At 53.2% G+C, this 22,903-nt stretch overlaps 1 protein-coding gene across 2 annotated transcripts; it reads left to right on the forward strand.

Annotated features, from left to right (window-relative positions):
* The first annotated feature begins 1,391 nt into the window (after positions 1 to 1,391).
* On the forward strand, positions 1,392 to 22,036 carry ZNF385A (zinc finger protein 385A). 2 transcript variants are annotated; one of them, XM_087813895.1, is made up of 8 exons: positions 1,392 to 1,437; positions 7,648 to 7,784; positions 15,781 to 15,891; positions 17,520 to 17,682; positions 19,497 to 19,739; positions 20,089 to 20,258; positions 20,483 to 20,578; positions 20,727 to 22,036. In XM_087813895.1, the coding sequence occupies exons 1-8, from the start codon at positions 1,428 to 1,430 to the stop codon at positions 20,955 to 20,957; spliced, it is 1,161 nt and encodes a 386-aa protein (XP_087670021.1). In that variant the 5' UTR covers positions 1,392 to 1,427; the 3' UTR covers positions 20,958 to 22,036. The 2 variants fall into 2 exon arrangements, with proteins under 2 accessions (XP_087670021.1, XP_087670022.1); XM_087813896.1 differs by lacking the exons at positions 1,392 to 1,437; positions 7,648 to 7,784 and adding an exon at positions 12,598 to 12,628.
* Positions 22,037 to 22,903: the final 867 nt, after the last annotated feature.

Below are 22,903 nucleotides of genomic sequence, written 5' to 3' on the forward strand. Positions count from 1 at the left end.
TGGCAGATGCAGAAACAGATCTTTTCTTCAAGCCAACCAGATCAGTGGGGTGGGGGCAAGAGACTGCTGAGGCTCAGAAACAGGAACTTGAACTTGCTGTACTTTAATTAGCCAGCTAGTCCCAACTTCTCTGCAGAACCCAGGAATGCCAGTCCCCATCCCCCTTCCCTTCCTAGAGTGTTCCAAGATTCCAGCCCCACCGCCACCTTTCCACTGACCTATTCCTTCCTGCCGCCATCCTCCCTAAATCTTAAGTGTTCTGGTTCCCAGCCACACCTCCTTTCCTCTGTCTGGAGTTGGCCTGATGCTGGCTGCTTGGCATTGTGGGAAGGCCTCCGGCCACCCTCCCTCTTGGGGCAGGTACAGACAGGTCCAGGCTACAGCAGCTGCAACTTCCCCAGACACCTCTAGACTCCCAGACTCCAGCCTTCTGATGGCGTCCCAGTTGCCTGCCTCCTGCCAAGTCCCTTTGTTGGTCCTTCGCATACATTCAGTGTCCTGTACTCGGCCTCCCCCAGACATTGTCCCCACCCCATACATTCTGTCCTGTCCATCCTCTCCCCTCCACCTCGCCAAACACCTCCCACCAGTCCTCTTCAATCCAAGTTCACCTTAGTGGGGAACGCCCTGGGTTCAGGCCCTGGATAGACACTCCTATCCCCACCCCAATCCATGTCATCTCTACAAGGTTGAGCCTCAGTTCTGGTCTTCTGTTATCTTCTGGTTGTCCTAATGACCTCAGTTGCAAGTTTCTCTTTCCACCTCTTTGGATCCGTTGATTACAGTCTCTTCACTCAGACCTTTCCTAAGGACCTAGGCATTTGGACCCAAGTCATAGATGAACGTGGCAACCCTGTTCAACCCCACATTTTACCTGAGACCCAATCCCCCTGGGCATCCTGCTCTAAAGTGATAGAAACAAACTCAGACCCAAACGTTCTCTGCACCCCACCCCCACCACTGCCCAGCCCATCATTTTGGAGAGGATCAAGGTGACCCAGCCAACCCAGGCCCATCCCTGCCCAGAGTACTCAGCCATCCTCCACCCCGTGTCAGCTCGCGACCAGACTGCCCGCCCTCAGACTCAGCCCTTCCCAGGAACCCAGGCGTCGTCGTTTCCAGCTTCCTCCGTCATCTCACAGTCTTCTAGATGTCTTGTTCCCCAGCCCTGGTTGCAGTGACACCGTAAATCCAGGAGACCCAGGGGCAGCAAAGAGACAAGAAAGCGGGAAGGAGCGAGGAGCCGCCAGGACGCCCCCTCACGGAGCCCTGAGCGCCGCGTCCCTCCTCCTCCCTCCTTCACCTGCTGCGGGCTCCGCCTAGACCGGCCTCTGCTCCTCCCCCGACTCCTCCCCCAGTACCCCCAGCCCGGCCAGACCGGCCCCCGGGACAGAGCGACGCGGAACCCGGGCGCCTGGGTCCCCAGCATGATCCTCGGTGAGTGGGCTCCACAGCTCCAGGCTCCTGGGTCCCTCTCAATAGGTCACCCCCCCCCCCCCAACCTCCCGGCACCGCGGTGACTGCGGCCGCCCGACAGCGACCTGCTCCCCCTCCCCCTTCATCGGGCTCCAAATCTGGGGTCCCTTCTTCCCCTCTTCCCCAAGCTGCCGCTCCTCCCGATAATCTAGGGAATGCTAAAGGAGCAGACAGCTAAGGGAGACCCCCTCCCCATAATGAGAACATTGCGTATTCATGAGGCTCATGAATATTATATGTCCGTCTACGAGAGGCTGGGGGAGGGGGCTGGCCCTGGCCTGGTGGAGTTGAGCGAAAGGTTCTGACCCTCTCCCCGCACCCTTCGCTCTGGCGCTCCGACATCCTCCTGGGCCCAGGATAAGAGGGAAAGGAGGGAGTAGGGGCGGGCGGGGGGAGAAGATGGTGGGTGTAGCTTGGAGGTGTGTATGGTGGGAGGTGGGAACCTGAAGGCTGGAGATTAGGGGGCAGGGAGAAGAAGGGGTGGGAAACTGTCCGTCCCAGGGCCCCTGCGGTTCAGATCTTGTCTCCGCAACCATCCTGCCCCAACACGCCAGGACCTGCCCCTCTCTCTCCCTGCTCTGGCTGCCTGGGCCCTTCCTTCCCGGCTTCCTTCTTCTTCCTTCTTCCCCTACCCCACCCCCATCCCTGCCCAAGGGGGCGGGGGAGACCAGGAGAGGAAGGGGCAACGAAAAGAGTAAGGATGGGGGAGGGGAATCCCGCGGGGCTCTGACAGCCCTTCAGCCACAGTCACCCCATCCTCATGACCTACATCGGAAGGGAACCCCAGAGTGGGGGAGGAGAGGGACAGATGAGCTGTGCGCTGGAGTCCTCATCAGCTAGGCTCCAGGTCTCTACCTCCAAATACTCTGCAGGCCTGCTCTACCCTCTGACCTCTGACCTCTACCCTGGTTAGGTCAGTTCCTGGGCCCTGTTTATGGTGGGAGCCCTACCGACCAGGCCCAGACACACGTGGTCTGCCCCTCCACACACACTGGGGACACCTAGCTCCATGCTGGTGTCCCAGGGTCTGCCTGGCTTCTGCCTCAGCCCTCTGCTGTTTGTGTCCTTGGCTCTTTTTCTTTTCTTCTTTCGTTTGACCCCTGTTGACTTCCCACTAACTCTTTACTCCCTTCTTCAAATCTTCCTCCATCTCTTTCTCTCCCTCTCCTGAATTTCCTTACTCTCTCACCACTTTATGTCTAACCGTCTCCACCTGGCACCCCATCATAGCTATTAAATGAATGAGGGAATGAAGGCATGACTGACCGGTTGTCTGCCTCCTTCCCAAGGGTATCTCTACAGGGAAGAGACTCCCACCCATCTATGAAGACTACTCTAGAGTGTCCCTCACCACCACAACTTGGACTCAGATCCCCAGAACACAGGCTCCACATTCCTCCAACCTGTGCAATTCCCGTACCCTGGCTCCACCCTGGGCATGGGCCCCACCCTAGGCATGAGGCCCAAAGACAACATCTTGTTTGTCCAGCACAGGCCAGTGTGAGCCATACTTTCCATGGTCAATAGGCCCTAAAGAGGACTTCAGGGACCTGCTCAAACCCAACCAAGGTCCCACCACAGGAAGAATGCCTGGATCCAGCAATTGGACCCCCCACACACCTCTCCCTGGAGGACACTGTAATTAACTCCTTCCTTGTGCCCAGCCCACAGAGGGGTGGGAAGCCTGGTGGCTGGAGCCCATACATCTTAGCCCTCTGAGGAAAGAAGGGGAGGAGAAAACTGCTAGCTTGAGCTCAGGCCCTACCTTTGGGACCCATACTAAGGTTTTCAGGTTCTGAGTGCTGAGGGCTACTGAGTCTGTGTGCATGGTGGTCCTGCCCAGCAGGGAAGGCCCAGCCTGTGGGCCAGGTTTAAGTGGTGGTTCTGCGCTCAGGTTTCCTGTTCTAGGTCCTTCTTACCGTCCTCTCCAGCTGGGCCCCTAGTGTGGTGAAGGGGGAGCCATTGAAAGAGGCCCTTTCCCATCAGATTGGGAAGATGTCCCAGGGTTGTCTTTTCTCTCTTCCCTTCCTGGCCACCTTCTCCTTTGGCCCTGCCCCCACCCACAGCTACCCCGAAGTTATTAGGAATGATGTTTTGAGTTCATAATCGTCCCATGTTGCTTTCATCTTTAACTTCAAAGCCCTTCCAGCCCTCAGCCTGCCTCTTGCCAAGACAGGGGAAACTGAGGCAGAAGGGAATGCTCAAGAAGGCAAGATCCAGGGTATCAAGATTCTCCCCTCAACCCCCAACATTAGGCATTTCTGGGGAGGGAGAAGAGGCCAAAAGGCCTGAAGCAAAAATGAGATGAATTAGAGAAGAAATCCCAGTTCAGACTCCAATCCAATTTCTCCCTTGGCCCCAGAGTCTAATTCCTCCGCTTTTCACACCACCTTGGGCCCTAATACAACTTGTAACCCTAACCCTGATACCCATCTAATCTGAATCTCATCCTGGCCCATTCTCCAGACCAACACTAACCCACAGCCCTAACACCTTTCCTGGTTCCTGTTCCTACTCAGCCACTCCCTGAGCCAGCTCATGGCAAACACTCCCATTCTTTACAAGGGCTTCAAGCCCCAGACCCAACCTAAGATAGCCAAAGGGCTAGGACTCCGACCAGGCCAGAATTTCTGGGGAAGAGAGGAAGGAAAAGACCAGACCTCAGTGGGATGGAAGGAGTCAGCTGTGGCTTAGTGCTGGGGAGGAAACCTGAGCAGGATCAAAGGGCTTAGGGCAAGGTAAGGCACAGAAATGGACAGAGGGACATCCATCCAAGGGTCTGAGAGTTCACCCCTCTAAAGTTCATTGGGAACTGTCTTTAATAAAGCATTTGGCAGTTCCCCACAGAGCTGGGTGGGGCTCTATCTGCTGAAGGTAATTATGTACTCTAATGAGCTACCCTCTGGAGTGGCCTGCCCCAGCCAGGCCCCAGTTTCTCTCTGCCCTGCCTGACACACACACGCACATATACACACACTCCAATTTGCTCTCCACCCCCTCCTCCAAACCTGCCAGAAGCTCTTACCTAACCAAATAACCCTGAATAGCCCTGAATTTCCTACCTCATTTCCTGCTTCCCTAGTCCTTACTATCATTCCTGCCTTTCCCCTCCCACCCTTAGTCTACCCAAAAATGTGTAGTGCTTGAAAACCCTGTGTCTAGAGCCAGACGCACAGATTCAAATCCCTCACCAGTTGTATGGCCTTAGTCAAGTAAGTCCCCCTCTCTGAGCTGATTGTCATCATCTGTAAGATAAGGATTAATTTATTTAGCAACCATTTATTTATTGAGCTCCCTTGTGGCATGCCAGCACTTTACATGAATTTGTTCAATCCTCTCAACAATTCCATGAGGCAGGTACTGTTGTCTCATTTGACAAACGAGAAATGAGTCCAAGAGAGTCCGAGAAACTAGCTAGTCACCCAGCTAGTGAGCAAGTGGCACCTTCCACGGGGAGACTATATATGTGAAGTGCCCTGCATATAGTGGCAACTATATCCCTCAAAAAGTGGCAACTATTATTATTCTCAGAAAAGGAGTGGAGGAGGGAACCGAGTCTTGGACTACCTGAAACCAAGAGCCCTGCTTCTGCCCATTTGTCCTATAAACTGCCATCCTCATCTCACCTCCTCCTCCCACTTTCCCTTCCCTCCCACCCCCACCCCCAGGGCTCATGTCAGTGGAAAAGATGAGTTGCTGGCTGTAGGAAACTGAGTGGCTGCTACCTGTTTTCTTCCAGTCCTAGGAAGTGCATGGAACTTGCTCTCCCCTTCCTGTCCTTGAACAAGATGGAAGCCAGCCCTCAGATCTTTGCTTCAGAGTTAGACTGAAGTCCTTTGGGGTTATGTAGCAGAGAAAGAATTTGCAGAGTGCAACAGATCTTGATTTAAATCCCAGCTCTGATACTTACAAGCTGTGTAACATCAGTCAAGTTTTCGACTTCTCTGATCCTCAGTTTCCTCATATGTCAAATGGGAAAAAATAGTATCAGCTACCCCTACCGAGTCGTCACTGCCTCAGAGATTGAATGTGATAATACTCAATCCGCAAAAGGGTCAAGGAGCTGAGCTGCTGTCTCTGGTGCTGTGGGGTGGGGCAAGTGCCAGCCCCAAGCCAGCTGCTAAGGGTGGCTGCTGGGTGCCTGGGACTCTGGGAGTGCTCAGGTTTCTCTCACCATTCCTGATGCCACCCGGGGCTCGTTAAGGCTGCCCTGGTCTTGTATGCCAGGCAGGAGGGGGTGGGGTGTAGAGAAGAGAAGCTATGAGGGTGTAGACCAGGAAAGGGGAGATGGTTGAATTACTCTATTAGTCTGTCTGTCCCTGTCTGTCTCTCCCTGTCTTGCTCTTTCTGTTTCCTATACTTTGGTCTTTCTACCCTAGTCTCCAGCTCTGTGTCCAGTTCTTCAGCAGTGTCCCTGTTTTTCTCTCTCGTTTCACTCTCTTACATCTCTCCATTGTTCTTTATCCTTTTATCTCTGTGTCTCTGTCCCCTTTCTCAGTCACTTATTCCTGCTTCTGTCAGTCTTTTCCATTCCCTGTTACTCACTCTCATCTATCTGTCTGTCTGTCTCTCTCCTCCTACCCTATCCCATCCAAACTCCTAGGGAATGGACACAGGGTGTACAGAAAAAGAGGAAATGGACACAGGGTATACAGACCCCTACATGCCCAAGGGTCAAAGCCAAGCATCCTGCCCTTTCCTTCAATCTTTAGACCCCTGGAGTCCAAGCTTCCTGCTGTCTTGACCCCTCTCTGCCTCAGGCGCCATGGCTACCCAGTCCTAGCAGTGGGTGGAAGAGACAGACCCCTCCAGACCTTTCTGGACCAGCTCCCTGCCCCCAGCTGTGCCTGAGCCCTCCCCACCCCCTCCCTCTCTTCCTCTGATTCCCCTAATCCCTGCTCCCCCGCCCTCCCCTCTGCCCCACTTTTGCAGGACTCTGATTGGCTGATTCTACTGACTGGACTGGGGGGGGTGCTGGCAAGGGAGAGGGCAGGGGGCAGAACCAAGGGAAGGGGACGCTGTCAGGCCCAGGCCCCTGGGGGGCCAGGGGCAGGCCACTGCCTGGGGGCAGCAGGCACCAGAAACTGAAGGTATGAAAATGGGCAGTCTTTATGGAGGGAGCAAGGAAGAATATGGGGGACCCTGTGCCCTGTAAGGTCGGGGAGGACAGGGCCAAGCTTGCAGCCTCCTGGGTTTGCCTTTGTTCCTGGGAACCTCTGCTGCTGACGGGCTTGCTTGAGCAGTGAAGGGCAGCTAGAGTTTCCCACTGGTGGACAGGGAGGTCGGAAAAGGGAGCTAAGCCAGTGGAAGCCCAGAGGGATCCTGAAGGCCTTTGGGCCACCCCTTTGGAGCCTGGAGGGGTTCCTCCCATGGCTCTGGAGGGAGGAGAAGAAGGTCTGAGTGGGGAGGGGAGTAGTGGAGTAGCTGGCCTGGACTTTCATTTCCCCTTTGGGTTAGACCAAGGCATTCCCCTCCCAGAGGCCTGGTCGTAGTTCCTCCTGCAGAGCTGGAGTTGAACACTCCAGGTTAGACAGAGGGCCATTGGGGAAGACAGGAAGGGTGGAAGAAGGGGCCCTGAGAAGGGCCTCAGGCAGCCCACCTCCCAGAGCAAATGCCACTCACTTACTACCCACCCCCAGAGGTGTCTACAGTTAATTAAGAATTATGACTGGGACAAAAATCATAACTTTTTAGGGAACCTGGAAGATTCAGTAGCCCTCCTCCAAATCTAGGCCTCAATATTCCCCTCTGGGTAGTGGGATGAATCACCCCCCTGAGAGTTCTCCCTAGGGTAAAACCTAGCTTTTGGGATTCCCTGGGGGAAAGCAAAACCAGAAGAAGGGAGTGGCCAAGGGCCTAGGGTTCCCAAGTCCTGCTGGTCCAGCAGGCAGTCTGCAGGGGTCTGTGCTCTTCCTGGGTCTGTTTAATGCCTAATTGTCTTGGAGGAGGGACACTAGAGAAAGGGGAAGTGAAAACCACCCAGAAGGGAAGGACTCATCCGCACCCTCCCCCAGACTCACAGGGCACTGTGCTGCATTGCTCTGGAGCCAGCAAGCAGGGGAAGTATGTGTGCATGGGGGTCATACTTCTGAGTGTGGGGGCCCCAGCTGGGGAGTGGAACTGACAGGCTTCGATCTTCCCGCCTCACATAATATTTTCTCTGTCCTTCAGGCAGCCTGAGCCGGGCAGGGCCCCTCCCTCTGCTGCGGCAGACCCCCATAATGCAGCCCCCACTGGACCTCAAGCAAATCCTGCCTTTCCCACTGGAGCCGGCCCCCACCCTGGGCCTCTTTAGCAACTACAGCACTGTGAGTAGCAGCCAGCCTGCCTACCCCACCCTCCTGTGACCTCAGCTCTCCCTCTGGCCCACCCCTGCTTTCTTTTCCTCTTCTCTTTGTATCTAATTCTCTTTTTAGAATCCCATCTCTCTTACTTCTAGTCAATTACAGGTATTGTTGGCTATCTGAAATATTATTAATAACAATAGCAATAATAGCTAATATTTGCTGAGGTCTTGCTATAGGCTAGGCACTGTGCTAGGTGTTTGATATGTTTTATCTCATCTAGTCCATCATCTAGAGACACATCAAGACCTAGGTTGGTGGTAGTGACTCGGTGAAGTGGGAGGGGTGATAGGCTATCCATAAAGACAGTAATATCCAGAAAGAGGGAATAAGCATTCCTGTTTGTAAGTTCCAGCTCTCTGGAGTCCATAGTTGGGTGGGTATGATCAGTGGTGTACGTCTTGGAGGGCTGGTAAAGTTGTCTAGATTTAATGCAATGTGAAATAGAGAGCCTTTATCCAGTCTTGAGCAGGAGAGTGACTTGGGAAGAGCAGAGTTTAAAGCCCTAGCTGGGTAGCTCAGTTGATTAGCGCATCGTCCCAATACTCCAAGGTTGCGGGTTCAAACTCCAGTCAGGACACATACAAGAATCAACTGCCCTGGCCGGTTTGGCTCAATGGTTAGAGCATCAGACTGCAGACTGGAGGGTCCCGGTTTGATTCCCACCAAGGGCACATACTTTGGCTGCAGGCTCAATCTCTGGCCCTGGTCTGGGCATGTACGGGAGGCAACCAATTGATGTGTCTCCCTCACATCAATCTTTCTCTCTCTCTCTGAGAAAAGCAATGGGAAAAGTATCCTTGAGTGAGGATTAATAAAAAAAAAAAAGAATCAACCAATGAATGCATGAATAAGTGAAACAATGAATCAATGTTTCTCTCTCCCTTTCTCTCTAAAATCAATCAATCAATCAATCGTAGTGTTTAAGGAAGGTGAGTGAAACAGCTGGCTGGAAGGGAACAGAGGCTCGAGGAGGGTGGCCAATTAGGAGGCTGTCCCAGCAATGTGGACCTACAGCAGGGGCAGGGAACCATTTTTCTGCCAAGGGCCATTTGGATATTTATAACATCATTCGAGGGCCATACAAAATTATCAACTTAAAAATTAGCTATGAAAAAAAGCTCCTAGATTTATTGAATTTCAAGTCCCGCCTGCAGTTGCCTTGGCAGGGCCAGGCCAAATGATTTCATGGCCGTATATATGGCCCTGTGACCGCATATTCCCCACCCATGGACAGGGAAGCCAGACTAGCGGGTGTTTAATGACAGTGGCAGTTTGAGGAGAGAGGAAGGGAGATAGGCAAGGCATTTCCAAGGAAATATTGACAGACTATGGTGACCAACTGGTGTTTGGGGGTTGGGGAGGAAAGGGTGAGTCAAGGATGACTCCAGGGTCCGAGACTCTGTGATTGGGTGGAAGAAGTCACCTTGACAGGGGCAGAGGATTGAAGGAGGAAGCTGATCTGGCGTGAGGCTCCTGAACTCCCTTTAGGACATGGTGAGTTGGTGTACCAGTGGAACATTGAGCCAAAAATGTCCAACAGTTAGAATCTGGGACCTGGAGGCTGGGCTAGAGCTAAAGGTTTGGGGGAAGTCAGCCTTATTCAGTTCAAATAACCCACCATCAAACCATATTCAGCTATAAACATATATTGAGTATCAACTATGCACCAGGCACTGTGGTAGATGTTTCTGTACATGCTCTTATTTCATCTTCACCACAACCCAACAAAGTAGATATTGTTATTCCTGTTCAACATACGGAAAACAGAAACTAAGGCTCAGAAGGGTTTACTAATTTATCTAAGTTGACACAGTATGTGCCTAAGGTATGATTTGAACCCATAGCATGTGACTCCAAATAGAGTTCTTTTAATACCACAGCTGCTTCCTCCAAACTTTTCTCAAAGAATCCAAACCAACATCTGCATTGCATTTTGAAGTTTACAAAGCATTTTTTTATATCTCAATCTTGATAGCAACCTGATTGGGTAGCTGTGATTTTTATCCTCATTTTACAGATAAGAAAACTGTGTAATTACTATAAGCAAGGCACTGTTCTACGTATGATGGAGACATGAGGATGAATGTGATATGGTCCAATCCTGAAAGAGCTTATATTCAGGGGAGAAATATAGACACGTATGCAGTGATCTGCAATGCAAACCAGAGGAAGAGTTAATAAATATTGTGAAATGGACACTAACAATGATTCAACTGAACCAAAAAAAAATTTATTTTGAGCACCTACTATGTGCCAGACACTGTGCCTGGTGTCAAGGATTCAAGACTCAGTTCACGCCCTTGTGGAACTCACAGTTTAGTAGGAAAGATAACAAGTTAACAGTTACCCTATAGTGTGAGAAGAACTGTGTCAGAGGCACTTAGCTTCTATGGGATCCCATGAGGATGTCAAGAAAGACTTGCTGGATGTGGTGGTGCCTAAGGGACCAACCTGAGCTAAGCAAGAGAAAAAGAGAGAAGAGAAAAAAGAGATTGAATTTGCAGCAGGTGATATATGATTTGGGCTTTGAAGAATTAGTAGTAGGATTTTAAAAGGAGCCTTAGAGAACATTCCAAGCGGAAGCAAATAGCATGAACAGTGTCTAGAAAAGGGCACTTGAGAAAGTGCAACTGATTGGATGTAACTAGAGCAGAAGGTGCTGGGAATACTTACTCCCATCTAAATACCTGATTTATACTTACCCTCAGGTCCCCCATCACTTCCCCCATTTTATAGATAAGGAAATAATGGCCAAGAGAGGTTAAATGACTTGTCCAAGGTCACAAAGGTACTTAGTGATTCCAGTGGATAATCCAGAGTTTCTGACTCCTCCAGGGTGCATAGCTCCACTGCCTCTAGTGAGGAATGAGGAGTAGCAATTTAAAGCCATGAGCAGAGCTTGAAGAGTGCAGCAGGGTATTGAGCAGCACCAGCTTTGGTATCTGACTGGCAGGATTTGAATTGACATTATAAAGGTCCTGGCTGTGTGGCCTTAGGCAAATTACTTAACCACTCTGAACCTCAGTTTTACCAGTTGTAAAATAAGATAGTAATAGTACCAGCTCACAAGGCTGTGAGGATTGTATTATATAGTCATAACACCCAGCACAAAGTAAATATCAGTTAGTGTTCATAGCTACTATGATTATTATGTTATTGCTATTATTTTTATTTAAGGGAGGATCAGAGAGAGAAAGATAGTATGGCCAAGGCCTCAGCCTTGGGGAATAAGCAGAATTGGGTAGTGGGAACTAGAGAAAAGGTAATGGAGGAGCCACTGGAGGGAGTGGAGACAGAACCACAAAACCAGGCTCCTGTAGAGTTGGAGAAGCCAGGAGAGTGAGTATGATGGGCTGCATCAATAGTGTCGAACTCTGCAGGGGAACAAGGACTGCAGAAAAGCTGCAGACAGGCCTTTGGCAGTACTGTGCAGCAATTAAGAACATGGCTTTGGAGTCAGGCTGCCCAGGTTTAAATTCAAATCCCAGTTCATCCGCTTCCTAGTTTATGACCTTGAGCAACTTATTTGACCTCAGTTCCCTCATCTATAAAATAAAGATAATAATAGTACTTAGAATAGTGGTTGTGAAGATTAAATTAGATAATCCATGCAAAGAGTTTACAATATGGAGGCTGGCACATTCCAAGGGCTCAACCAACATTTGGTGGTGGTGGTGGTGGTGGTATTATTATTTATGGCAGAGACTCCCCCTCCCTGGACTAATACCTCCAGATCACTCTCCTAATTGGGCAGTCCCTACCCCTCCGACTCTTCCCTGCATTATGTGTCCCTCTGCCCTTGGACATCCCTCAGGTCTCCCAAAGACAGCCTCTCTCTATCTACATCCAGCCCTCTTCTTCACTAATCTCTCTGTCCTAGATAGAGTGGGGAGTGATGAGATCCAGAGATGAGAGAGGTAATACTAGAAGCTGTTCAGGGAGGATGAGGAGGTGTCTAGGAGAGTGGGCTGCTCTGCCCTCCAGGCCCTCGTCCCCCAATGCTGCCCCCACTCCACCGCCAGAGGGCAGCAAGTGCACGAAGCATAAACTCTTAAGGAACCTGGTTCTCCAGCAGGTGGCAGGCGAGGGAAGGAGGTCAGAAGAGGTTAGGAACGAGGTTCCCAGCCTGAGATCGTTCTGCCCTGGGCACCCGCAGTTCCAGCTGTTCAGAATCACTGAGAGAGCACTGCCTGACACCTGGCTACCTGGGCTCGGTTTCCCATTCCTAGTAGAGAAAGTGGCATGTAAAAGGGCACAGGGCCCGTGTGCAGAGGGAGCAAGAGAAGGATCGTCTGGGAACTCGGAAGAGAGGCTATCAGCAGAGGAGAGAGGGGCAGGGAGGAAAGGATGAAAGAAAGGAGAAATGTCCGAGCTAGAGAAACAGGGTCTTCCATAGGATTGGTGGGGACACTAAACCCATCAAATATCCCCAATGGAGGAAAGCCGAAGTCATCTGGTCAATGCTCCATCGCCAGGCCGAGCGGCCCCTCACAGCACTACTAGGTCTTCCCTGGAATTGGCGTCTAGACATGGACTCTCACTCCTCTTTTCGCCCCAGCCCCTCTTCATCCCCCTGAACTCCCTGTGCCCGCCCCCGCCCTTGGCCCGCCCTCGGCCCCGCCTCCGGGGCGGGTCCGGTCCCTGCTGGCACCGCCTCCCCGTCTCCGGGTCCGCCCGGCTGCACAGCCCCGAGCCACCGGGCTACAGAGCCGCTTCCCAGGCCTGCCCGGCCCGGCCAGGCTCGAGGCCCCCGCCCGGGTCCGCCACCCCGGGCCATGGAGCCACGGCCCCCAGGGTCCCGCAGGGTAAGCCACCCATCCCCTCCTCTCTCCCGGGCTCCCGCCGCTGCCGCAGCGCCCCCCACCCCCACCCCATCCCCGCCCGCCCGCCCGCCCCTGCGGGACTGGCCACCTCTCCCGTCGCCTGGTCCTCCGGTTATCCGGCCCATCCCCCACAGCCGGCGCGGCCCGAAACAATCTCTGGGTCCCAGCTGGTGCCCCCAGGCTACTGCCACCATACTGGATACCCCAGACTCAGCTTTTCAGATCCTAGGAGTCCCCCAAATCTTCAGACATCCTGTCAGGTCCTACACCTACCCTGAAATTACCATGCCGCTCAGATCCCTCTTATCCAGCCCTGACCCCATCCAATTCTCTCCTTCCCAGCATCCCTCCCCCACCAGCTTCCACCTGCTCTTTATACACCCCTAGCTCCTTTTCTTTCCTATTTCTATCTGTCCTGTCCCTCAGGTCTTCCCACCGCTAAGATTTCGCCCCTTCCCTTTTCACCTTTATTTTGGGGGATGGGGAAGTAAGGTGGTCAAACAAGGGGCAGCAGTTACCATCAGATAAAGGGCAATGGAAGGAAATATAATCATAGCCCCCCCCCCCTTCGTGTTCCTGATCTGGTTTCCCCCCTTCCCTCCCCCTTGCCCTTCCCGATTCATTATGCCCCAGCTTCAGGGAGCAATTCCCCTTCATGTCTGCTGCTGGAGGGCAGGTGGGAGGGGACCATTTTGTGGACATTTTCAGGCAGTTCCTAGGCCAAAATCCCAGGGAAGGGGCTCTGGAGTGGAATGGGTTCTGGGAAATGTTGGCCTCCTCCCCTCCCCAGAGAGCCCTCATCTAGGTCACCAGGGCCTCTTGACCTTGGCCTGAAGCAGCACTTCAGTGGCTCACATTCCACCTGCGCAGGGATTGGGCCCAGGAGCCCTCATCGTCAGCCTGGTGTCTCCTCAATTCATGGAGGAGAGGTTGGGAAGGACCCACCTGACTGGGTTGATGCCCTCTTTCTTGCCCACCCCCATGCCTACTTGGTATTAATGGACTTAAGCCTGAGGAGTGGGTTGTGCAAGAGAAAAGGCTCTAACACTAGAGGAAGGACTCAAGGAAGTCAGGAACCATTATCAGGGGATGGATGCTGGGACAGTCAGCCCACAAGTTTTCCTTAGGACACTGGGCCCTCAGCCACTCAGGGGAGCAGGCTGGAGTGATGGGTGGGGCATAGACAGAATCAGGGGCCTCTGCTTTCCACTCTCCACCCCACTCCTCTCTCCCTATTATTTTAATCTACTTAAGTTTCCTAGCCCAGATTGGGTTTCTGTTTGGGCTGACTTCCATTCCCCACCCAGCATGTGAGGAAGCCCAGGGACTGAGGAGAGCCCTGGGGCAGAGTCGGGGGTGTCTCTGGATAGGAAAGACTGGAGACTGGGAGCTGAGAACACTCTTCTGTCTCCTTTTTCTGATTAAAGTTCGTCTCCCAACTTGGTCTGTCTTTCTTTCTGCCAAACGCATCATACAGTCACACAGACAAACACACAGCTGAAGATTACACAACCTGGCCATTCATGGTGTCAGCAGAACCCCCGACACAGAAATGTTGATACATAAATCATATACACACAGCACATGACACTCTTTCACACTCCACCCATGCACAGATTGATCACAGCCTGCCTAGACACATACACAGACACACCCATTCTTCCCATTTAGCTATTCTTTGAATAAGTCCTGGGCTTTCAGGAGGTGAGAGTGAGCCACCGAGTAGCTGCTTCCAGCCAATGGCAGGCAGGCCAAGAGATTGACACTCATCAGTCAGACCAGTTATCTCAATCTGGTCATGGTTCCTGCCTCTACCACTACCAAGTGGGGCAGCACATTTCACAGGGATGCTAAAGCCCCTTTTCTGACATTATGCCCACCAGCCAGTGAGACTATTGGGGAGAGCAGAGGGAAGACCGCATGTGTGGCCTTTCCAGACTTGAACCACCTTCCTCCCTCTGCTTCACATTCCTGTCTCTCACTGGTGTCTTACTTGGAACCGTGAAGTCTAGGCACAGGAGGGGCTCAGCTGAGGAGCTAAGAATCCATACAAGTCCCCAGCAACTGTTTTTTACTTGATCCTTCCACCTGGAAGATAAGGTTTCAGCTCTAATTTGGTTCCATTTTTATGAGAAGTTCAGGAGGATCACCCAATCCTCCTCAGCCTCAGCTGCATTCCAGTCTCCACTCTCCCTGGCTGCCTAGGGGCCAGAAGGGAGGAGGACTGTGCAGGGAGGCAGTTTTCTTGCCTCTAGGCCCCTAGTTTCATCCCCTGATAGCAGAAGACCTCAGAGAGAAACTCCCATCCTCTCCCCTCCTCATGTGAACTCTTGGCAGGAGACTGCAAAGACATCTGCTGACCCAGGGTGGGGGCAGAGACTGTTTCTAATACCGCCCAGCCCCACAGCCCTGCCCCAGAAGCCCTGTGACCCCGGAGAGAGTGTTTAGAAGATCTCTGGGCTGCCTCAGGCCAGCCCAGGTTCTTAGGTTTCCTCACTTATTCTCCATTATTTGCTAGTACCCCCTACCCTCTCCTGAGTCTTTTACTCCCTCTAGAATCTGTTGCCTTAAAGAGGTCCAGGGAGTGAGTATGTTAAGGTAACCTGGGGCCCAGAGATGGGAACCTGGGAACATCTGTCTCCTGGGACCAAAGCTTGACTTAGTAGACAGCCTTGCCCCAGAAGGGAAGCCAAAAAGGCCTTAATTGAAGGCCCTAGGTTCTGGGCTGCTTTGAGACTTCCTGTCAGTGTGCCACTGGTGGATCAGCTTAGCTGCAGGAGATAAGTCAAGGTGACAGAGTTGGATCTTCAGGTATGAGAGGTGTGATGACCCAAGACGGGGGTTCAGATTCAAGTTCCAGCTCTCCTGTTAATTCATGGTGTGACCTTAGGCAAACCACTTCCGCTTTTTGTCAAATGGAAGTATTGGGCCAGTGATGCCTCAGGTCCCTTCTAGTGCTATGAAGATAGGGCTGGGAGGAAATCAGGGGGAACTGAGACTCAGAACCCTCAGGCGTACTGAGGGATAGGGAGGAGGCTCTGGGGATTTTGGTTCAACCCAGCTGCTGCCAATGGGGGGATGATGGACATAAGCTTGTGCTGGGGCTCCTGGCTCACCCCAGCCTGCCTCCACAGATGGACCCTGTACAGAAGGCTGTGCTTTCCCACACTTTTGGGGGACCTTTGCTCAAGACTAAGAGGCCCATCATTTCCTGTAATGTCTGTCAGATCCGCTTCAATTCTCAGGTAAGAAGCCCAGCCACTCACCCACCCAATGGATGGAGCAGGGGCAGCCAGGGGATCTTGGGGAAGGACATAGGCTGGGAGCTCTGGGTAAGAGGCAGGGATTAAGGGGATATCAGAGAGGAGTAGGGAATGGGGCACTGTAGGAGGGGCATGAAATGACAGAAAGCACTTAAGAAGTCCAAGAGATGACTATATTTCAGCATGATGTAGACCAGTCTGCTAAGGCTGAGCCCTCCCTTCCTTGGGGACTAGTATCACTGGCTCAGAACTTCTTGGAACACAGGTAGCCATCAGTGTCTGGGTGGGAATGTGGCCTCTGGCCCACTGGTTCTTGGGAGCAGAACTGAGTTAGGTTATTGGCTCCCCTGAAAAGCCTGTGCCCTCCTTGGCCTCTGCTGAACTCTTCCCCTGGCCCACCTACTTCCCTTTACCCTCTTGGCTTCCTCCTCTCTCCACCCTCCTTCCTCCAAATCATACACACAGCCTGGCCCCTACTCCCTCCCATGGGACTTTCCCATGGGGAGAAGCCACCAAGAACTCAGCACCTAGGTGTCTGGCCTCCCAGATTTCCTCCCTCCAAGGCTCCCTTGGGACTTCTGTGTGGGTCTAGAGGGGCCTTTGTGAGGTGCAGGTTCTAAGAGATTTGGGGGAGAAAAAACAGAGCCTCACTCTGCTGAGTATGGGAAAATAAAGCATGTTCTGTTTGTCTACCCAGTTCACACATATACACACCATCCTGCCAGGCTCTGCACACCACTGCCCACACCGGGACTGTCAATCTTCTTTTTCTGCCTCTCCTCACCTTTTATTTCTACTCTGTTCCTGTCTGGGTGACCTTGTATCTCTAAGATTGTGTGTTCTTAACAGGGGGTACACATGGAAGGAGGAGGGGAAAGAGGACCAACCCAGCTTTAGGCCTCCCTTTTACCTCAATCCCAGGCATCCTCTCTTCCAACCCAGGCTCCACTTGTTGGTGGAGGGTGGAAGACCAGAGAAGAGGGGGCCAATAGCAGGCAGCCTTCTCTTTTTGCCCTCCCCAACCAAGTCTGTTTTGACAGCTGTCTCTGCTGCTTTCTCTGTTTCCAGAGCTGACTGGGCTTGGGGCCAGGGTCCTCCAGGGTGTCTACAGAGGCTTCAGGGAAAATGAGACCCAGGGGGCAGTAGTCAGTGTAGAGCCTAGGCCTCGGAGCTTCTGGGACACCCAGACTGAGGGTAGAAGCGGCAAAGGCTGGATCCTGGTACCAGGGGACACAGGCCCAGGGTCTAAAAGGATGCTAATTAGCTTGATTGGTAGGCCCCTCCCACTTAGGATTCTGTAGGTGTGGGGTCCTCTTCTCTCACCTCAGGACTAGGTAGAAAGCTTGAATCAGCAACCAGGCCCTGGGTGTGGTAGTGAGTGGAGCCTGGGCTAGGTAGGGATCCAGGTTCCCAGAGACTCAAACTTGAGAAGCTAGTCCTAGCCCCAGGACTAAGCAGGGCTCCTTGGCATGGGGCTTTACATCTCACTGGTGTAGGGAGAGATTCACTGCATCCTGCTGAGACTACCCCAGGACCTGAAAGAGCTCTGTGGGGAGAATTGTCAGATGAAAGGTGATCTCAGCTTCCATTTTCTTCCTCTGTCCCTATAGAGCCAGGCTGAGGCACACTACAAGGGTAATCGCCATGCCCGAAGAGTCAAAGGCATTGAGGCTGCCAAGACCCGAGGCAGGGAGCCTGGCGTCAGGGAACCTGGAGACACAGCTCCCCCAGGCAGCACACCCCCAAATGGGGAGGGTGTAGCCTCCCACCCAGGTATGTCTGACTCCCCTATATTCTTCAACTGATCTTGTCTCCTCTGTTCTTTCCCCACTTCCCAGAACTCTCCTCTGCTTTCATGTCTCTCTTCCTCAGCCCCCACCTCACCCCCACCCCCATCCAAGGTGAGTCCTGGAGCCAAGTACAGTGATGCACAATTTCCATCCTGTCACCCCACCCCCCACCCCAGGTCCTCTCAACAGAGTTCCCACTGTCTGTCCTCCCCACCGCCCAGTGACTCAGAGAGGGGCTAGGGTGAGGCCACCTGGAAAACTTCCTCAAGAAAAAAGGAACCATCAAATCCAGGGAGAAGCCCCTTCATCTTGGAAAGAGGGGCAGGATAGGGAGTCAAGATATCTGAGAGCCTGCTCAGTGGGGCTCCCCTCAGGGAAGACTGAAAGTCCAGGACACCCAGGCAACTTTCTGGATAATCTTGGGTAGATATTTTGACCCCTCTGGGCCAGGGGAATGAAACTTTAAGATCTTTGAGGTCTTTTCCAGGTTTACAAAAGGCAACTCTGAGATTATTTCTCCCTCATGGCTAATGGCCATCTTAAACATATTTTCAGCCAAGAAACTGGAAAGAAGGAATATCATGACTGGAAGATGAGCTACCCCCATCCTGGTATTACCACATCAGATGTCAGTCATGGCCACCTCCAGAGAGACCCAGCAGCCTATTTCCTCCTTACCCTTGCCTGTCTTTCCTGCCCCACTCTGAGCAGAATGAGAGCCAAGCATCCCTCAGGGATACACAGATAGGTGGGCAGGTGACCTGAGCTCTAACTGCTCTGGCTGCTTCTTAGCCTAATCATCTTGGGTTAATTTGATAACATGTCAGTAAAATAGAGATGATGGTGGTGGTAGGTAACATTTCTTCAATAGCTCTGTTCTAGGTGCTTTATGCATATTACATCATTTAGTTCCTATGGTGTCTCTCTAAGGAGATAACAATACCTGCCCTGCTTTTGTAAGTCCTATCCAGACGGAGATGTGAGTGTGCCATCTGGGCTGAGATGGAAATAAAGGATGTCAGAAAGGAGTAAGTGAAATAAAGGGAAATATCATACTATGAACAAGCAAATGGACACCTGCAGGGGTCAGGAAGTCCCCTCCCACCAGCTCCCCACCCCCACTGCCAGCCTCCTCATGACCCGGAAACTGGATCGGCTGCTGGAGCAAGAATGGGAGCGCTAGAGTTTCCCCTGTACAGAGGCCAGAACCCAGTGCTGAGGCCTAGGGCCTGTGCATCTTTAATCGAGCCATGAATTATAGAGCAGCATGCATCCCTGTTTCTGTCCTCTCTGGTTCTGCTGTTTCTGTTTCCCTTTTGCTATGTCTGTGTCTGTCTCTCCCAACCTCTCCTTGTTCATCCTGCCTCTGTGCCTTCTTAGAGTTCTTTGGCATATGCCTCCCTGGAAACTGGACAGGACTCTGGGAAGGGGGCTGGCCAGGAAAGCCCCCCTGGCTGACAGGCCATTGAGGGGTGAATCCTTATGCCATGCCTCTCCCCCTGTCGAGGCTGGCTACCAGCTTCATCTTGAAGGGGATACCAGTGGGGCTGGACTCCCCCACCCCCCACAGCCATTCCCAGCTTATGGAGAGTGAGCCAGGCATCGCAGTCTCACACCCAGCCTGCAGCAGCTGGACCACATCTGGCTCTGGCCCAGGGCATGAGAGCATGCATGTTGTCACAGGGTGGGGACTCCTGGGCTCTTGCCCTCCAGGAAATGGGGGTGAGTCTCCTCCACATAAAGAATCTTCTCCAAAAGCCACCTGGGATGATCCTTGTGTCTCTCCCCCAACAACAGTTTCCATGGAGAATGGACTGGATCCAGCGCCAGGATCCCCGGAGAAACAGCCTGGTTCCCCATCCCCTCCCAGCATTCCGGAGACTGGTCAGGGTGCAACCAAGGGTGAAGGGGGAACTCCAGCCTCAGCTTCCCTTCCTGGCGGTAGCAAGGAAGAGGAAGAAAAGGCCAAGCGGCTGCTCTACTGTGCTTTGTGTAAGGTGGCAGTGAATTCCCTGTCCCAGCTTGAGGCACATAACAAAGGTATGAACTCCCCTGTCCTCAGCCCACTCCTGCTCCCTACATCCTAACTCCCCTAGCTTCTAATACCCTTGTACCCTCTAAGACCTACCAGCTTTTCTGCCTCCCTAATCACAGCCACCATTCCTTAGTCCTTACTTCCTGAACTCCTCCCCACCTTACTTCTTTTACCTATGACTCTCCCCTGACCCACCCTGTGTTTGGGTGAGAAGATCCCAAGAGGCTTAGAAAGCCCCCCACACACACACACTTGATGTTTCCCATATTGTAATTGAGAATGTGGGTATTTGAGGCCTAGTAGGCCTGGAGAATTTTCCTCCACTCCTTACCTTCTGCTCTCTGTGGGTTTCAGGTACTAAGCACAAGACAATTCTGGAGGCCCGAAGTGGGCTGGGCCCCATCAAAGCTTATCCTCGGCTGGGGCCTACCACTCCTGGGGAACCGGAGGCCCCTGCCCAGGACCGAACCTTCCACTGTGAGATCTGCAATGTCAAGGTCAACTCGGAGGTCCAGCTGAAACAGGTGGGTCCAAGGCCCTTCCCAGAAATTCTGGGGAGCTCCACCAGTTAGCTAACTGAAGGGAGAACAGGGAATTTGAGTGAGGTCTCTGCTACAGGGTCATCCCTTGGTTCCACGGAAGGGGCGGGGCCAGGTACTTGGTGGATGATTACTGTTCTATGGCTCTGCCTCCTGGTAGTTGCTCCTTTTCTGGGGACTCACAGCCCCCTATCCACTCACCCCTGCAGCACATTTCCAGCCGGCGGCACCGAGATGGTGTGGCCGGGAAGCCCAACCCGCTTCTGAGCCGTCACAAGAAGCCTAGGGGCCCTGTGGAGCTGGCGGTAAGGCCCTGGAGACTGGAAAATTCGGCAATGGGGAACCGGTGCTGGGAGGATGAGGGGACGCAGGTACTGGGGGACAGCAGGGATTTGCTGGGCCAAAGAATGACTTTTCCCTTTCTCTTCCCACCTCCTCCCCCCACCCCTGCAGAGCACGTTGACTTTCTCCAAGGAGCTGCCCAAGTCCCTGGCCGGCGGCCTGCTCCCCAGCCCCCTGGCGGTGGCTGCGGTAATGGCAGCAGCAGCGGGCTCCCCGCTGTCCCTGCGTCCAGCTCCAGCAGCACCTCTTCTCCAGGGACCGCCGATCACCCATCCCCTGCTCCACCCGGCCCCTGGACCCATCCGAACAGCGCACGGACCCATCCTGTTCTCCCCCTATTGACCTGAACCCTGAACCCCCTCCCGTTCAACGCCCCCACCTCCAGCCGGGACCCAGGCCTCCGGGCTTCCAGCTCGCTCCTTCTCCCGGCACTCCCTGAATGATCTCTCTCCTTCCCCCCCACCCCGAGGTACGGGGTTCCAGGAAAGGGGAGGGGTAGTGGGGGAGGGGGGCTTCAGAAGGGGGGGAACACCCCAGATCTCAGGGAACCCCACCCCCTGCCCTTTCCTTTCCCCTAGAAAAGGGGGGGCCGTCTCACCCCGAGCCCCCTTAGAGACACCCCCCCTCCCAAAAGCCATGTCCATCCAGCCCTTCCCCCCAAACCTAGCACAAAATGGGGTTCACAAGCCATGGTCGGGGTCCGGGGGGCAGAAATGGATTTTCTTGGCAATAAGCGGACTCTGGGACTCCGGCCCCACACCCCAAAATTGAAGCGCTTCCGTGAACACCCCCGTCCTCCACAGGGGGAGGGGAACAGGCGGGATCCCTCATAAGCACTTTGGTTTTACCGCCTGCAACCTCACTGTGCCCGCCCTGCACCATGCACCTGCCCCTGGTCTAGCTGGGCCCATCGCAGGGGGCAGCACTTGGAGGCATCTCTGGCACTTGGGTGGGACCAAGTAGATGCCCCTATAGACCCTTCCCTCACCTTCCTCCCCAGTCCGGATTCCATTCTTTTCACCAGCACCCATCGCCCAAGGGGTACCGAGCGGGGCAAGGGGTGTCCAGTCCAAGCCCACCCCCGCCTCGCCTTCCGCAAAACTGTGAGCAAAAAGCAATAGAAGCCTCGCCCCCGCCCTTCCGCAGGATTCGCAGAGTCTGTAGCCTCCTCATCCCAGCCCCTAGACCTCCTGGCTGTCCCCTCCCACCAGACACCACAGTACATTCGGGCGAGGGCTTGACCTCCCCCACCCTGTGATTTCCGTATTGTCAGCCTTTCCAAATACTGACCCGGGAGGGGGACAGCCCCCCACTGGCCTTCAACTCTTTCTGCTTGATAATGTAGCAACCCTGGCCCCCGACCCATGTCTTTCCCTTTTCCCTGTCCCTGACAATAAAGTCTGGATTCGTTGGCCTCTGTCCCCCAGACTCAGACTCTCAATCTTTGCCCGCTGTTTTTGGGAGCAATAACATCGGGATATGGTGAAGGAGACTGGCACACAGGAAATGGGACCAGAAGAAGGACGGGGTTGAGGAACCTGGGGTGGGAAGAGGCAAGATCTGAGGCTTGTGAAAAGCGAGCAGAGACTCATCCTCCCACTCACCCCCACTCTGGTCCAGCTCAAGTGTAAACTTGGCCTTGGGGAATCATTCCGAGCCCAGGTCTCGGGTTGCAGTCACGGCTGTTGAGAATTCTCCGCAACTCCACCAGGCGGCGCCAACGACATGGAAAAGGAGTCTCCCCTAGTCTTACTCTCCTGTGGTGTCTCACGATTCTAGGGAGACAGGTCTAGACCCAGTATCAGCCAAAGAAAGAATCAAGGTTTTTGTGCCTCTAGTGAGAAACCCACCCCAGAGACATGCAAGGCATGAGGAGTGGGGGCAGGGAATGGGAATCTGAGCTCTATGCTCTGCTTGGCCCCATGTAAATAGTGTCCTTCGGTTAGTCCTTCCCTCTCTAGTACCCTATTTCCCTATCTGCAAAATGAGCAGGTTTGGGTCTTTTAAAAATTTATTGAGCCCGGCCGGACGTGGCTCAGCGGTTGAGCGTCGACCTAGGATCCAGGTAATTGGGGTTCAGTTTCCTGTCAGGGCACATGCCCAGGTTGCAGGCTCGATCAATGACTCTCTCATTGATGTTTCTATCTCTCTCTCTCCCTCTCCTTTCCTCTCTCTGAAATCAATATATATATATATATATTTTTTTTTTTTTTTAATTTATTGAGACTTTATGTACCCAAGACCAAAAAACTGGAACTATGCATTTACAGATATGCTAGAATACCTTC

Source organism: Miniopterus natalensis, chromosome 2, assembly GCF_054644295.1.
Source record: "Miniopterus natalensis isolate mMinNat1 chromosome 2, mMinNat1.hap1, whole genome shotgun sequence".
Taxonomy (NCBI): Eukaryota; Metazoa; Chordata; class Mammalia; order Chiroptera; family Miniopteridae; genus Miniopterus; species Miniopterus natalensis.

Bases quoted from the DNA above. Each gene is read 5' to 3' on its own strand.
- ZNF385A (XM_087813895.1), top strand. The intron at 15,892-17,519 runs GTAAGAAGCCCA...CTGTCCCTATAG, and splicing joins AGATCCGCTTCAATTCTCAG to AGCCAGGCTGAGGCACACTA. The intron at 20,579-20,726 runs GTAAGGCCCTGG...CCACCCCTGCAG, and splicing joins GGGGCCCTGTGGAGCTGGCG to AGCACGTTGACTTTCTCCAA.